This window comes from Gymnoscopelus microlampas (assembly GCF_963454915.1).
Source record: "Gymnoscopelus microlampas genome assembly, chromosome: 15".
Classification (NCBI taxonomy): Eukaryota; Metazoa; Chordata; class Actinopteri; order Myctophiformes; family Myctophidae; genus Gymnoscopelus; species Gymnoscopelus microlampas.
Window position 1 is genome coordinate 10653679 of NC_139952.1, and position 14180 is coordinate 10667858.

Consider the following 14180-nt stretch of genomic DNA (forward strand, 5'->3'; position numbering starts at 1 on the left):
TTTAGGCTTAATGTTCCCTACAATCCCTTTAAGGATTGTTTGGGTCCTGGACCTGGAGTGAAGCTATTCTTCATTAGCAGATTATAAAGTGCCTCTCCGATGAAAAGAGCTATAGAACAGCGGACAAAAGGGCGACATTCATGCACAAACAATCCAACAACTAACTGTAAACATAAACACAAATAATGGCTACTAGTACTAGGCTTCTAATAAAAATCACACCCTGTATTGGACAGACATACATACATACATACATACGGACACACGGACAAAGCCAGATATAGGGGTGGTTGGCACCACCCAAAAATCACACCCTGTGTGAAGGAAGCGGTGCCTTTGATGAGCCCCGTATTGATGTTGTCATCAATATTTGTTTTTCGGACACACACCCGGACAGACACACACCCGGACAGACGGACAGACACACGGACACACGGACACACGGACACACAGACAAAGTCAGATATAGAGCGGTTGGCACCGCTAAAAACTGCAGTGTTAAATAACATATTCAACTACTGAAACACTGCTTCAGAGACAGCAAATTTCATTCCTATTATTGTATTGGTTGTTATCTAATATACTCCTGACCGGAGTGCCTCATTGCCGCTCAACTTCCTAATGATCTAATAACTTAACAATTTGGTTCTTGCTCTGGGCCTTTTAAGTCTACTTTAGATGTGAAAGGCACCTTTATATCTCTGCTGTCCGGCAGAAACCAGTTAACTTCAAAATATTAATTTTTCAGGAAATGAAAAAAAGTGGAGTTAGGTTTTGTTCATCATTGATAAGAACAGCTGAATGGACCTCCAAGCTCTCAATGAGGCCAACCTCATTGTCAGGTCAAAAGGGGGTGGAGCATGGAGTCAGCAAAACCAGCTGACTCCGGTGGAGTTAGCTGGTTTAGCAGAACGAATGTCTTTTCCAAGGGACAAGGTGGTAAAATATCACTTTGTCATTAGTATTCAGTTGCCCTATTTCCATATAAAGTCCACATACAATATGTTACTGATCAACCGTTTACATCCTCCATGGAGGACCTCTAGTTTCAGTGGGTGCTGCCCATAGATATATATAAAGGCTAGATGGCTCAAGGGGGCGGCGCAAGCGTAGCTCAACCACAGCCATCTTGCAACAGTCATTCATAACATTATGTCTATGGCCATGTATGATTGAAATAACCATGGCGTGCTCAATTTTCATCCGATTTTGAAACGGTTTGGTTTGTTGTAAACACCAAATATGTAGTTATGATACTGCATGCTTATAATTATAATCATGGATTTTATATGAAAACTACGTCTTTGGTGTTTACAACAAACCAAACCGTTTGAAAATCGGATGAAAATTGAGCACACTATGGTTATTTCAATAATATATGGCCATAGACATAATGTTATGAATGACTGTTGCAAGATGGCCGCCATGTGGCAACGTCGTTCTCCATTGGCCAGCAGCACGGGTGAGTCATCTAGCCTTTATATATATCTATGGTGCTGCCCACAGACTGTAAGAAACTGAGAACGAACGCACACACACACACACACACACACACACACACCTTCTGGTAATGCTACAGCCGTAGCATGTTTTATTAAGTATTTGGATAATTAGTGTAAAATAATTAGTGTAAAACAATAATCATTTTCATACACGGTGTTGTTGCAACAAAACATGCTCTAAATAAATAACATGTTACAAATAAACAACACATCTGAAACTGAGAAATGTGGCTTTTTGTTTTGTTTTACAACTTAAACGACATTTGTGATATTACAGAGAGAGCAAAGTACAAAAAGAAAAAAATCAAATGTGAATGATACCCACCCTAGTTATTACACTGATAGCATGTTGAACTGTTATTACACACACTAGTGTTACCATGTTGGGACTGTTGTTACATACACACTGCTGACAAACATCACAGGTAGAGAGGACCCTCTTGTCAAAGCAAACATGCAATCTTGTGTGTGTGTAGGGGGGGGGAGGGGACAACAGAAGTATAACACCACCATGACACAATTAACTGCCATGGACAACACCTGCCACATCCCTTTGTCAGTGAATTATTTGTCACCAGTTATAATGTAGCATAACCAGATATGTAAACTGGTATATGCACATCGCACAACTTATTATAGTCTTGCTATATGGTCTACTTTAATATGCATAATGTGTGTATTATGTACATTTATGTGTATGGTAATTATTTGTTCATATGCATAAGTTGTCCTCTTGCGCAACATTTATTTGATGTTTGTTCATGTTTACTTAAGGCGCTGAAAGTTATTTTTAGGATGAAGCTCCGATAGTAATGATTACTAAACAGGAAATATATTTCCAGGTGGGTCACCAATTTCATCCCAACGGGAAAGAGAACCCATTTCTCAGCTTTAATTTAATAGTGAACCGGTTTCAAATGTGTCTCTTTTTTTTTCTCCATCATTTTACTTAATTTTCATGTGTTTATCTGGTACCCTGTACAAATTCTCTCTCCTGATTGGATTAAATTGGTATCCAGACTTTTTTTGTACTAAAGAGCTGGATACCCATTACTGAACAAACACTGTAGCAATGATTATCAGAATACAGACCAATTTAAGTTTGCACTGTACTATATAGCCTACAACCCTGCATGCCTGATATTGACAACGAGGTGCGGATGAGACATGAACAAGAGAATGACATCAGCTTTGACAAAGTTATGTGCCATCTCACCATAACTAGGCACCACTGATAAGACTGTTATTACATACGCACTACTAAAGAATGTTAGAATGTTATTAAATAATTATCTAGTAACGTGAGGCTGTTATCACACAGACAATGGCTGTGTTGAGAAGTGAGACTTTTCTTATGTAATCCTTGTTCACATACAGGTCCTTTGTCTAGTAAGTATTTGGAACCACGTACAGTAAGCATCACTCTATACAATATACATCTACATCATAAACAAATGTACACTGCTTTTTTTTTCCATAATAAGCATTACAATATTTTAAAAGCCAGTTATATAGTCATTTCATCAGATATATGCCAGATCTGCATATATCTATATTTCAATATTTTAAAAATGTAAATTACAAAAATAAATACAAGTGTGTGTGTGTGTGTGTGTGTGTGTTAGTTAAAGGGTAAATTAAGGCAGTTGTCCAATACTCTGGCTGACTCAACATGACACCCGTGTGAATGGCCTGCACTGGGTTTTTTTCTTCCAGATTTGTAATAGGAAATGCTAACGTTGCTAGTTTTCATTTTCTATGAAGAAGTGAAAGGGTTTTTTAGCACAATGGGACTGGCCTATTTGACCTTGGCCTTATTTTGCAATGTCACGAAATTGCACTTTGTGTACATTGCAATGTTGACAAGATGTACTGTATAGTCCATTCTGTCTCTGCCCCTTCTTTAGCTGGACTTTGTTGGTTGCCTGTGTTTGCTGTCATCTGAGCTTTCAAAACTGATTTCGAACAGCGGTGGACAAAGTATATATTTAAGTGAATACTCACGCATTCAAAAGTACAAATTACGTGGTACATTTTATTTAGAACAATTGAAAAATCAAAAATATGAATCTACAAGCTTGCAAGTTTGCAGAGCTTGTAGATCGTCTATTTTCAATACTTTTTAAATAGGGCTTATGTGGTTAATTCATAATTGTTTGGGTCCCAAGAGTCTTGCTGGAAATGTAGTCGAGTCAAACGAAGTACAATATTTCTACTTGAAATAGAGGGAATTCATGGAGGAAAAAAAACAATTTGTGATCGGTGTCTGTCCCCACTGGTTCCCATGTTAATTGCAGTGGATGCCATCAAATTAAGACATTATGTATATGGTTTACTGTTTTATTTCAGTTAACTGAAATGTTTTGTCAATTCCAGTTTCCGTTATTTTGTTATCTATAATAACCTTGGTGCTGGAGCCCTGCTCAAAGAGCTAGCATCCTCTTGAAAGTTGAGCGAAACTCATGTTCTCATGTTAAGAAAGTCATAGTCTTACACCTGATGAACTCAAGCTGATTCAGATGTTATTGACATGAGTCCTGCGAGTTAAAAACCAACAAGATTGCACTGTAGTGTCACAGTTAATGGTCTTCCTACCAACATTAGATTAATGTAAACTAATTAGTAAAACAGCTGACACTATACACTACATACTGCACATTAGACTTAAGTCCACTACAAATTTGGGCCGTCCTCGACTAAAGACTTAATGATTATTTTCTTCAATTAACAAATGTGTAAAATAGTGTTTTCAGCATACAGTCCTGCAGAGAGCAGCCTTTTCAGGTTGGTGAGTTTGAGAAGTTAACATTGAAACGTTCATTTCACAATGACTACTGGCTATTGAAAGAGATAGACTGGTATATATCGGGTTATATCGAGTTTACATGAGATGTGTATGGGGGGGGAATCGTATAATAATAATAATCATGGTTAGTCTTGGTCAACTACAGCTAAAGATAAAAAACAAAAATGTTTGCAGAAGTCCATATTTACATTATATCAAAACATAGACCCAAAAACAAGAAAACAAAAACTATGACTTCTCATTCTGTATTAGAATGACCGATCATGTTTGGTCTACATTATGAGGGTTTCAGCTCAGATGCCGTCTTTAAGCACGTGTCACTGTTGCCCAGGGTTCTGTCCTGCATGAATCTCCATGTGGCTCTTTAGACTTGCACTTTGGCCAAATTGTTCGCCACAAACTGTACAGTAAAACGGTGTGTCCCCTGTATGCGTTAGGGTCATGTGCCTCTTCAGAGTTTCAGTACGAGTGAACTTTTTAGCACAAACCTCACAAGTAAATGGCTTTTCCCCTGTATGGCTCCTCATGTGCTTCTTCAGGTCACTCATTTGCCCACAACCTTTGCTACAAATCGGACAAGTAAAAGGTTTCTCTCCTGTGTGCGTCATCATGTGCCTCTTCAGGCTTTCGTTTCGACTAAACGCTTTACCACAAACTGTACAGCTGTACTGACCGACCGTTTGCTGCTTGTACTTGAATGAGTGAATCATGAACGAACCCCCTTGAACTCGTTGAATCTTTGAACGGCTAAAGGTTTCCCCTCTATGACTTGCTGTGGATGATGCAGTTTGTTTGGTTAATTTCAGGTCCATGGGCACCTTGTTGCCTAAAAACGGCGATGGTTGTCTTTTCGCATTTTTTGTTTTGTGCGATGTCGGAGACCAGCGAAGATCCGACTGATCTTCGCTGGTCTCCTCAGGCTCCCACTCGTCACTGTCTTCGGTGACGTCGGATTCGGAACAGTTTGAAGAGAGGAGCTGGACTTCACTGCTTGGTTGTGACATTCCATAGTCCTGTGTTGAGTTCATGTGTTGAGTCGAGGTGCTGGCTACAGGCTCTGTGTCTCTGGTTATATTATCAACTCCACTTGTCATTACTGCTACAGATGCCAACGTTGACCCACCAGCCTCCTCGGGTCTCAGAAGTAGCTCCTCCTGTTCCTGTTTGATCTGTAGAGGCTCTGGTTCCTCCCGGACCAGAATGGGGCTCCTCTTCTGCCGATTAGGGGAAATCTCCTCTTCACACCCAGGGAGGAAGTCTAGTCGAATAGAAAATGAGACAAACGGTGATCAATTTAGAGACATTCATACCGTTTCATTGTTTTTCCTTTTTATTAGTCACGGTTGGAGGTAAACTTCTAAAGCCATCTGTGTGTTCTTTGACATTGTGAAAGGTTTGTGTTTACAATATATACAGTATATACATAATACATTTAGTTTGTGTTGATTCATTCACCAACAATAAAACCGTGATAATGTCTAATTACATTTAAAATTATAAGTCTGCAATTATTCTCTGAAGCTCCTTGCCCACTGGTCTATCAATTTAAAGAAGATACACTCCTGCTGTTTGCTGTTCTCAAACTAAACAATAGTGGTACACAATTTCTACAACTGTTACACCAAAAGGTGTGCGCGTGGTGTTCAATGCGACCAGAGTTCGCACGCACTCGCACGACTTAAAACTCTACAGCATGTACTTCATTGACCGGGGTCCACCAGGGGAGGGGTCTATATATGTGGCAATATGAACACAGCCTACTTACAAGCTACAACAGCCGTCCTCCTTCGGACAGCATATACACCGCCAAAAAGGACCGGCCTTACTCCAAACATTTTTATTTAGTAGAATTGCAGCAGCCAGCAACTAACTGGGGTTGAATTGGGTCTCTATTAGTAATTGATGAGTCCGCCACCCGATTGACAGTTTACTTGAAGTGTGAGTCCAGCCAAAAGGGTGCCATGCCATTGGTCTGACGGCCCATTGTTCCAAAGCACCATTGGTCAGAGAGCTCAAAATAATGGTCCCTCGGATTAATGGGGTAGGCCTGTCACAATTATTACAAAATCACAATTATTTGAGACAAACACAATACTTTTAGCATAATTGTTGTTGGAAAATGTTCATACATTTACAAACATTTTCCAAAAAGTGTAGATCAGCTATTTCTGCTATGTTTACCTTTTAAAAAGTATACAATTAGTTAATATGTCAGTAAATTATTTGTATATTTCAGTTGTCATATCTGCTTTTAGTTGTATCTTTTTATTTTTTTTATTTTGAACAGGCAATGCACAGCAAAATCAGCGGCCGCCCATTTAGTATTTCTGGACCTGATGGACCATTCTGAAACAATTGCAAGGTGCGTCTTGGACTGGATGGCCTAAAAGCTCATGGGTTTGACTGCCAGTACTGCTTACAGATCAGTAGGTTGCATTTGCAGGCGATGGTGCAAGAGTGATGCTGGGTTGTACGTCCTCTGAGGCACAGAGAATCTATACCCAAGCAAGCATTGTGACCTGGCACTGTATAAACCAGTGGTTCCTGAAACTCTTGAGCTCGAGAGACCCAAAAGAGAAATCTGACGTCTCTCCGGGACCCAAAGTAGTGAAGATAGACAATAGTCAAGCTCACAGCATGTCGTGAAGTGATGCGTTGATGATTTGCACTGCAGATGGGGGGTCACCAATGCAAATATGATTATTTTGCGGTCTGAAAAGTTTGAGAACCACTGGGCTAGAGCATCCAGACTGGATTTTTTTAATTTTAAATCAGAATTGAATTCGCATTTCAAACCACCTAGGATATAATTATTATTTTTTTGACACAGCCACGTCACTGACTCAGACATAACCATAAACAAACCCGATACGCACATATATAGGCAGGACCACGGCCACGTCACTATGACAGATACAGAGATCTCCATATATGGGCAGTGGGCACATAAAGGACACAGACAGACAGGTACAAGGTACTATGACAGAGCCCATCTGCAGTGCGATGAACTCTAGATGTGAGGGCGGCCCGAACCTCTAGTTGGATAAAATTTGCCTAACAAGAGAATGTAGGTTGCAAGCACTCAAAATGGTAGCAGGAAGTTGCAGATATATTTAAATATCCCTTTATTGTTGAGTTGCTGGTTAAAAATGTACTCACATCTTAGCTTTGAAGCTAAATAGCTAATTTGAAGCAAGCTTAATTTACAGTAGTTTGCATGAGTACCGGTACAATGTAACGAACATTTAAATAAACGTCAAAAATTAGTCACTTGCTATGTTAAAGCTAAGTAGACCTAAATTAACAGTAATGTTAATTCATTTTACCTGAAGTTGCGCAAACAGAGCTGGATGGTTCTAGAGCCAAACCGATGCCCGCATTTTGAGTCCGATGCTGATCCCGATTTTGGAGAGTCCTAGACGACGATTACCGGTTTTGGCCAATATTTTGTCGAAAAATGCAATATTTTCTTAATCGATTTGGGAAAACGTAAGATTTGATTAAAGTTTATATTTGAGAACATAGCCTCACTATGTAACTCATCTATATGGTAGAGTATGTTATTACAATATAACTCATACAATTTGGGTGGTTGTATTTTATCTCCCTGCTCAAGATTTAAGGTCATGTCTCACCTAGACACAGGATCTGACACACATCCTGACCTGATGGTCAAGATTCAATTAATAAAAGAGAATAGAGTCTGCACACTGGTGATGCTGAAAAAGCTCTGTTGTGGTTATATTGCGTCGTCAACGTTTCGATCAATTCAGATCTTCATCAGGATATATACCATACGTATATGTATGGACGTTATACGTCCTGATGAAGATCTGAACTGATCGAAGCGCTGACGCAATAAAAATACAGCGGAGCTTTTTCAGCATCACCAGTGTGCAGACTCTATTCTCTTTCATGATACTTTTGCTTGTCTTGCACCTGGGCCACGGATGTGCCTGCACTACCTTCCTCACAAGATTCAATTCATCCCCTGAGCAAGCAGGTCGGCTATGTTAGCGCAATGGTAGATTTCAGCACTTGCACAGGAAACCGGGTTGAAATCCGGGGTAGAAGAGGAAAGTTACATAGTGCTGCTTTAACTAGGATTTATTTAATTTAAACAATTAATCCCAAACGAGCTTGTAGATTGGCTATTTTTTTAGTTTTTTGAAACCCTTTGAGCATTTTCACCAAGAAATAAATGCCCAAGATGTAGGGACATAAGGTTGAAAGTGGTTAGAAATCGGGACATATCGGCTGCATAACCAATGCTGTCAAAATGTGAATAGTGACCGATATATCGGCCAGACCAATACATCTAGATCAGTGGTTATCAAACTGTTCAGGCCACAACCCCCCAAATAATCATATTTGAACTGAGGACCCCCCCAACCTGACAAGCACTTGCATACAATGTTGTTTGACTCAGTTCCACAGAGAAATATTGTGAAAATAGCCGATCTACAAGCTTGTAGATCGGCCATTAAAAAAAATGTTGCCTCTTTCTTAGGTAATATTTGACCATTTGTTATTTGTCTTATTTTTAATTATTGTTAGGGGTACTTAAAAAGTCTTAAAAGCACTTAAATTGTCACTTTAGAAATGTGCAGACACACTGTAAACACTTATACAGTATGTTGGTTTGTTTATTGATGACAATAAACAAACCTAGATGGTGGGTTGTCTGGTGGGCAGACACATTAATTCATTATGGAACAGCAAACACACTACATTTACATGTCTTCTACACTTTCTGGTGAAGGCACTCTCCTGATTGGATGAAATAGGCAAAGCACCTGAAAATTAATGATGTGTTTACTAAAGAGCTAGAGAGACAAGGATAGCCCTGAACAAACACTCTATAGCAGCAATATAAAAAAAATTATAGAGATATACACACACACACACACACACACACACAAACACACACACATTCAACCTAATTGAAATTGAACATATTTGCTATTTAAATCTGCAATCCATAACTTTTTTAACTGTGTGAATAAAACGTAATTTAGGCAATCTGTATGGTAGAGTATGTTAATGCAATATGAATACTTAAGTCTCTCTGCTCTTCTATTGAGGCATTTAGTTTCTGTGGTCAAGTGGGACACCTACTGGTTGACCAGAGGTATTGCATCAAAGTCAAACTAAATTAAACCTCTGCTCAAGAAGGCTGTCCATTATTGCTCAACAGTAAACATTTCAGAACTCACGCAGGGGACCTGGGTTCGAATCTGTGGTAGATCATATAAGATATGGATTTCAACTTTAAATAGTGAGAGCGAATGTGCCTTAGATTCCCACTCTGTGTTCCCACTCTGAGACATCCACCAGTCAATATAAGCCAAACCATAGCAGATCTACACGTTCACACAACACATAGTGATATTAGACCTTGTGAGCTTGTAGATAGCCCCTTTTTCTTTTATGCAAGTTTTTTGTACGACAAAGTATAAAATTAAATGAAAAGAATGAATTTTGTTTTGTTCCTTCCGCCTATTCGTTGAGATATAAAGATTAAGGGGTAGACCAAGAACCTGGCATCAGTCTAAACAATATACTAGCAAAACAATCTGTATATTGAACTATATAGGATAGTAAACAATGCAACTAGCGTCTGTCTAAATAACATGCTATCTAGATTACAACTTTCTGCCTGTTGGCCATGTTAAAACCAGAATGAGCCCACCCATGGATGAGCCCACCCTGGTGTCACCAGCAGAAAAAGACGGTTTTGTTTGTTTGTTTAACCCATTAAGACCTGAGGCCGATTCTACAAATGCTGCTCTCAAACTTTTTCTTGCCAATGACCCCCACAATTATATGTATTTGGCCTGGGACCCCCCATCTGAAAATGTTGTGTGCCAGGAGAGTCCCAGAAGAGAAGATTTGTGTTAAAAGAAACTCGAACTTATTAAACAGTTTCAAGATTTTTCAAAAAATAGCAGATGTTCAAGCTTGCAGTGCCGCACGAAGTGACCTGCTGTGAGCTTGTATATCTGCTATTGAGAACCACTGTTCTAAAGCCTAGAGTTTTCAGAAAAACATATCTTGCTGTTAAGTATATAGCTAAAATCTAAAAAGGGTCAAGAGTGCGTGCCATATAAACCTCTGAAATGCTTGGATTATTCTTCCTCTAACTAATTCAATTTGCTTTGTTTCCTGAGCAATAACTGGCATTCATCCAACAGCACTAGCCAATGGCCAGAATTCCACTTCAAAAGTGACAAACGATGGACTTACAAATCCCTAACAAAGAATCTACAGAACTAAAATGTGTCTGTTTTCAGGATAACTGTGTGAGTGATATAATATAGCCTATGCGTGTGTAAAATAGCCATACTCATTATCAACGGTATGCTTGTTAGTAACAAATACAGTCATGAAACAAGAGCAGCAAATAAAGCAGAATTAATACATAAAATACAATAAAATACTCCTATTTTATGAAGTGCCCATTAACAAACCTAGCGTTTTCCTTAAAGTGATAAATTGTGCTATTTCTCTTATGGTTTTGATGTTATCATTTTATTATGTTTTATGACAGTGAAAGCGTCATGTTTGACTAACAACTGTTAGGGGGAGGGATGGTACTCTGTATGTTTGTTTACGTTAAGAACATGTGTTTTCTCTAATGTTTGTGTACAGGAAGACCAACTGGCACTGGGTGTCAATTAGTGGAGAAACAAATATAAACAACTTTATAAAGCAGTGGTTCTCAAAGTGGGGTCTAGGTGCCCCAAGGGGGCTTCCAGGAGTCCTCAGCAAAATGAATTAATATACCATCAGAGTCAGTTTAAATATACAAATAAAAAACACTGGCACATAATACTCTCTGATGGGGTCCATGGCCAAATACATATTAATTTGGGGGTCCTTGACACGATTACGTTTGAGAACCGCTGTTATATAAAGCATTAGCATTCATCAACTTAATTAAATACAATGAATAAAAACAACTGGTGGAAAGCAGACTATTATCCCTCACACACGCATTTCTGTTGGTTGAAAGGTATACACAGTGGTGGAAAAAGTACAAAAACTGTTTTACTTATGTAAAAGTATCATACTGCAATATATAAATACTCTGTTACAAATAAAAGTCCGGAATTCAAAATTTACTTAAAGTACAAAAGTATTAGTATCAAAATGTTCTCAAAGTACCAAAAGTAAAAGTACTCATTATATAGAATGTCCTATTTGTGTTCAAAATGTATACACGTCTTTTGAAATAGCAGATCTACAAGCTCACAATGCCTTGTGAGCTTGTAGATCTGCTATTTTCAAATAAAGTATACAGTTTTGTAATAATACAAATCTACAAAGTAACTAGTAACTTAGTTTTCAAATAATTTATAGTGGAGGAAAAGAAAAATATTTGCCTCTGAGATGTAGTGGAGTAGAAGTAAAAGTATTGCAAATTGGAAATACTCCAGTAAAGTCAAAATACCTCAAAATTGTACTTAAAGTAGGGTAAGTGATTTACTTTGGTTAAAATAAGTGTTAAATAGCTCTATATTCTGATAGTACTCATTGATATAGAGTGTGTGTTCAGTAAAATTTGTCTCCCATGTCTCTCCAGCTCTTTATTAAACAGAAAATGCATGTTCAGTGCTCTCTCCTGATTGGCTTAAATGTTGTCACCTACCTGAAAATGTACTATATTCTGTTTACTAAAGAGCTGGAGAGACCCATGTGACCGAACAAACGCTCTGTAGCAATGATTACTATCAGAATATAGTACTTTAGTAACTTTTTAACAAAATAATATATATACCAAAAAATATCACTTACCCTACCTTAAAATACAGTACTTGAGTAAATGTACTTAGTTACTTTACACCACTGGCATACACCATCCAGCCACTCATGTTAAAGCCACGTTTTAGTAGCTTAATTACAAATCTGGCTTGTTAATACGTGCTTAAAGGTTATATACAATTACAAATCTGCTTGTTAACATGTAATTAAAGGTAATGACAAACCTTGTTGTTGAGCTGTGACTCCAGAATGTCTCCATTGCAGGTCTAGTTGCTGCTGGTAGTCTACCAGAGTTCTGACAAACACGGCTAAAATGTCCTCAGCCACGGCCGTCAGCCGTTCATTCACGAACAGCCTCAAAGTCTCTATGTCACACATTTCTATTTCGTTTAGTTTAGACCAAATAATTAATAACAGACACGCAGAAAGTCGTTTTATGTCGACGGAACGAGAGAGAGATGTTTTCTACCAGTTTGTTTCACACAAACGCAAGCAATGGATGGGCATTGAACACTTCCGGGTCGACTTCCGGCTTTCTTGATGTTTTGCTGCGGGTTGGCGCACTACCGCCGCCCTGCTGCTCGGGAGGGTGGATGTTTTACCAGTCCAGCAGTTTTTTACTTTAACCACTTACTAAACCCCAGCATCTGTATTGTGGGGAAAGCTTTCTCTGAAAATAGCAGATCGACAAGCTCACAACGCTTGTCGGTCGGCTATTTTCAACGAAAGCTTTCTCTACAATAACAGAAAACAGAAAAGACACTAAAAACACATAAACATAATATAATCAAATGGATAACAAAGGAAAGGAAATGCCACCCACCCCTACAATACCAAGGCTATAAAGTAACCCACGTTAAAACTGGCCACTCTCAACAAAGACCAAACTAATATAAACACAGGATTGGTGTTGTTTGAGGCTGACAAGGAGGAAGACTGTGCTGGTGACAGTTATATTTTTGTATATATTTTTAAGTATTATTAATATTATTATAGTAGATCTCAAGTCAGTATAGACTCAATGTAAGTGCAGCAGAGATCAATGTAAGTTGACCTGTATGAATACCACCAAGGTTGATGGTTAAAAAAAGTATTTACTTTTAGTCCTATGCTGCCCTCTAGTGTTGACTCAGACAACTGATGGGCTCACTCACCGCCAACATGCATGCATAGTCAGCATAGTCTAAGACAGGGGTCTTCAACAGGGGGTCCTCAGAGTTACTACAGGGATCCTCCAGATCTTTGTGTGATATGATTCTGAGGGGAGTGAGGGGAACATTAGCCAAAAAACTGCCGATCTACAAGCTCACAACGCCTTGCGCTGCGAGCCGTTGTGAGCTTGTAGATCTGATATTTTCTGGCATAGACGTTTGGTGTAGAGGGAAAATAGAGCAAACAGAAGTACAGAGCCAACGGTGAAGTTTACACAGTATTGAGACTTGGTTAAATAATGTCTGAAAATACAAAAATACATATACTAATGTGTAGGCCTAATCTGTTTTAAACAAAAAAACATGAATTTATTCAACATGATAGTGCCGTCAAACAAGTCTGTGAAGCCATCTATGAAATATATGAAAAAGTTTAGTCTGCAACACAATTTTATACAACATACTGGAGGGGTCCCTGCTTCATCTCTCTCTAGGGGTCCTTGGACTGAACATTTTTGAAGACAACCCTCTAAGATGTTTAAAATAAAAGACCCCAACCATGGTATTACTATCTAGATGTTGTGTACATTTGTGGATGAAGTATACATTTACAAGACAATACAATTGCTTCACAATACAACTCACTGCACAATCTCTCTCCTTTAAATTGCACTTACTTTATTCATTTATATTACAGGGGATATGTTTTCTTTATTTCTTCTGCATAAAGTCAATTATACATAAAATAAACGTGTGTTGATTAAATGGGTTCTAGGCAACTTCAGAGATCAAAAAACGAACAAATAATTAGTACCGTTGACTGACAACCCCTTCAGCCAATCAGCAGTTTGTTCCCCTTCAGCCAATCAGCAGCTCATTTTCCCCACCACCAGCCAATATGACACAAGGGGACTTTTGAAGGGGCTATGCCGGAAAATAGGTTGCTTTATTCAGATA

At 38.6% G+C, this 14180-nt stretch overlaps 1 protein-coding gene across 3 annotated transcripts in view; it reads right to left on the reverse strand.

Annotated features, from left to right (window-relative positions):
- LOC311062367 (uncharacterized protein) overlaps positions 1–12554 on the reverse strand; it is a 166551-nt gene extending 153997 nt beyond the window's left edge. The window contains exons 1-2 of one of the 3 annotated variants that reach the window (XR_014602492.1): positions 12297–12554; positions 1997–5566 (exon numbers count right to left, since the gene is read on the reverse strand). Coding sequence is in view for 2 of the 3 variants with exons in the window: in XM_084081360.1 (XP_083937486.1) it covers positions 4626–5566; positions 12297–12450 (1095 nt within the window). In the remaining variant the exon portion in view is untranslated. Of the gene's footprint in view, positions 1–1558; positions 5567–12296 lie in introns of those variants that run through there. The other 2 variants (XM_084081360.1, XM_084081359.1) reach the window with 2 other exon arrangements.
- Positions 12555–14180: the final 1626 nt, after the last annotated feature.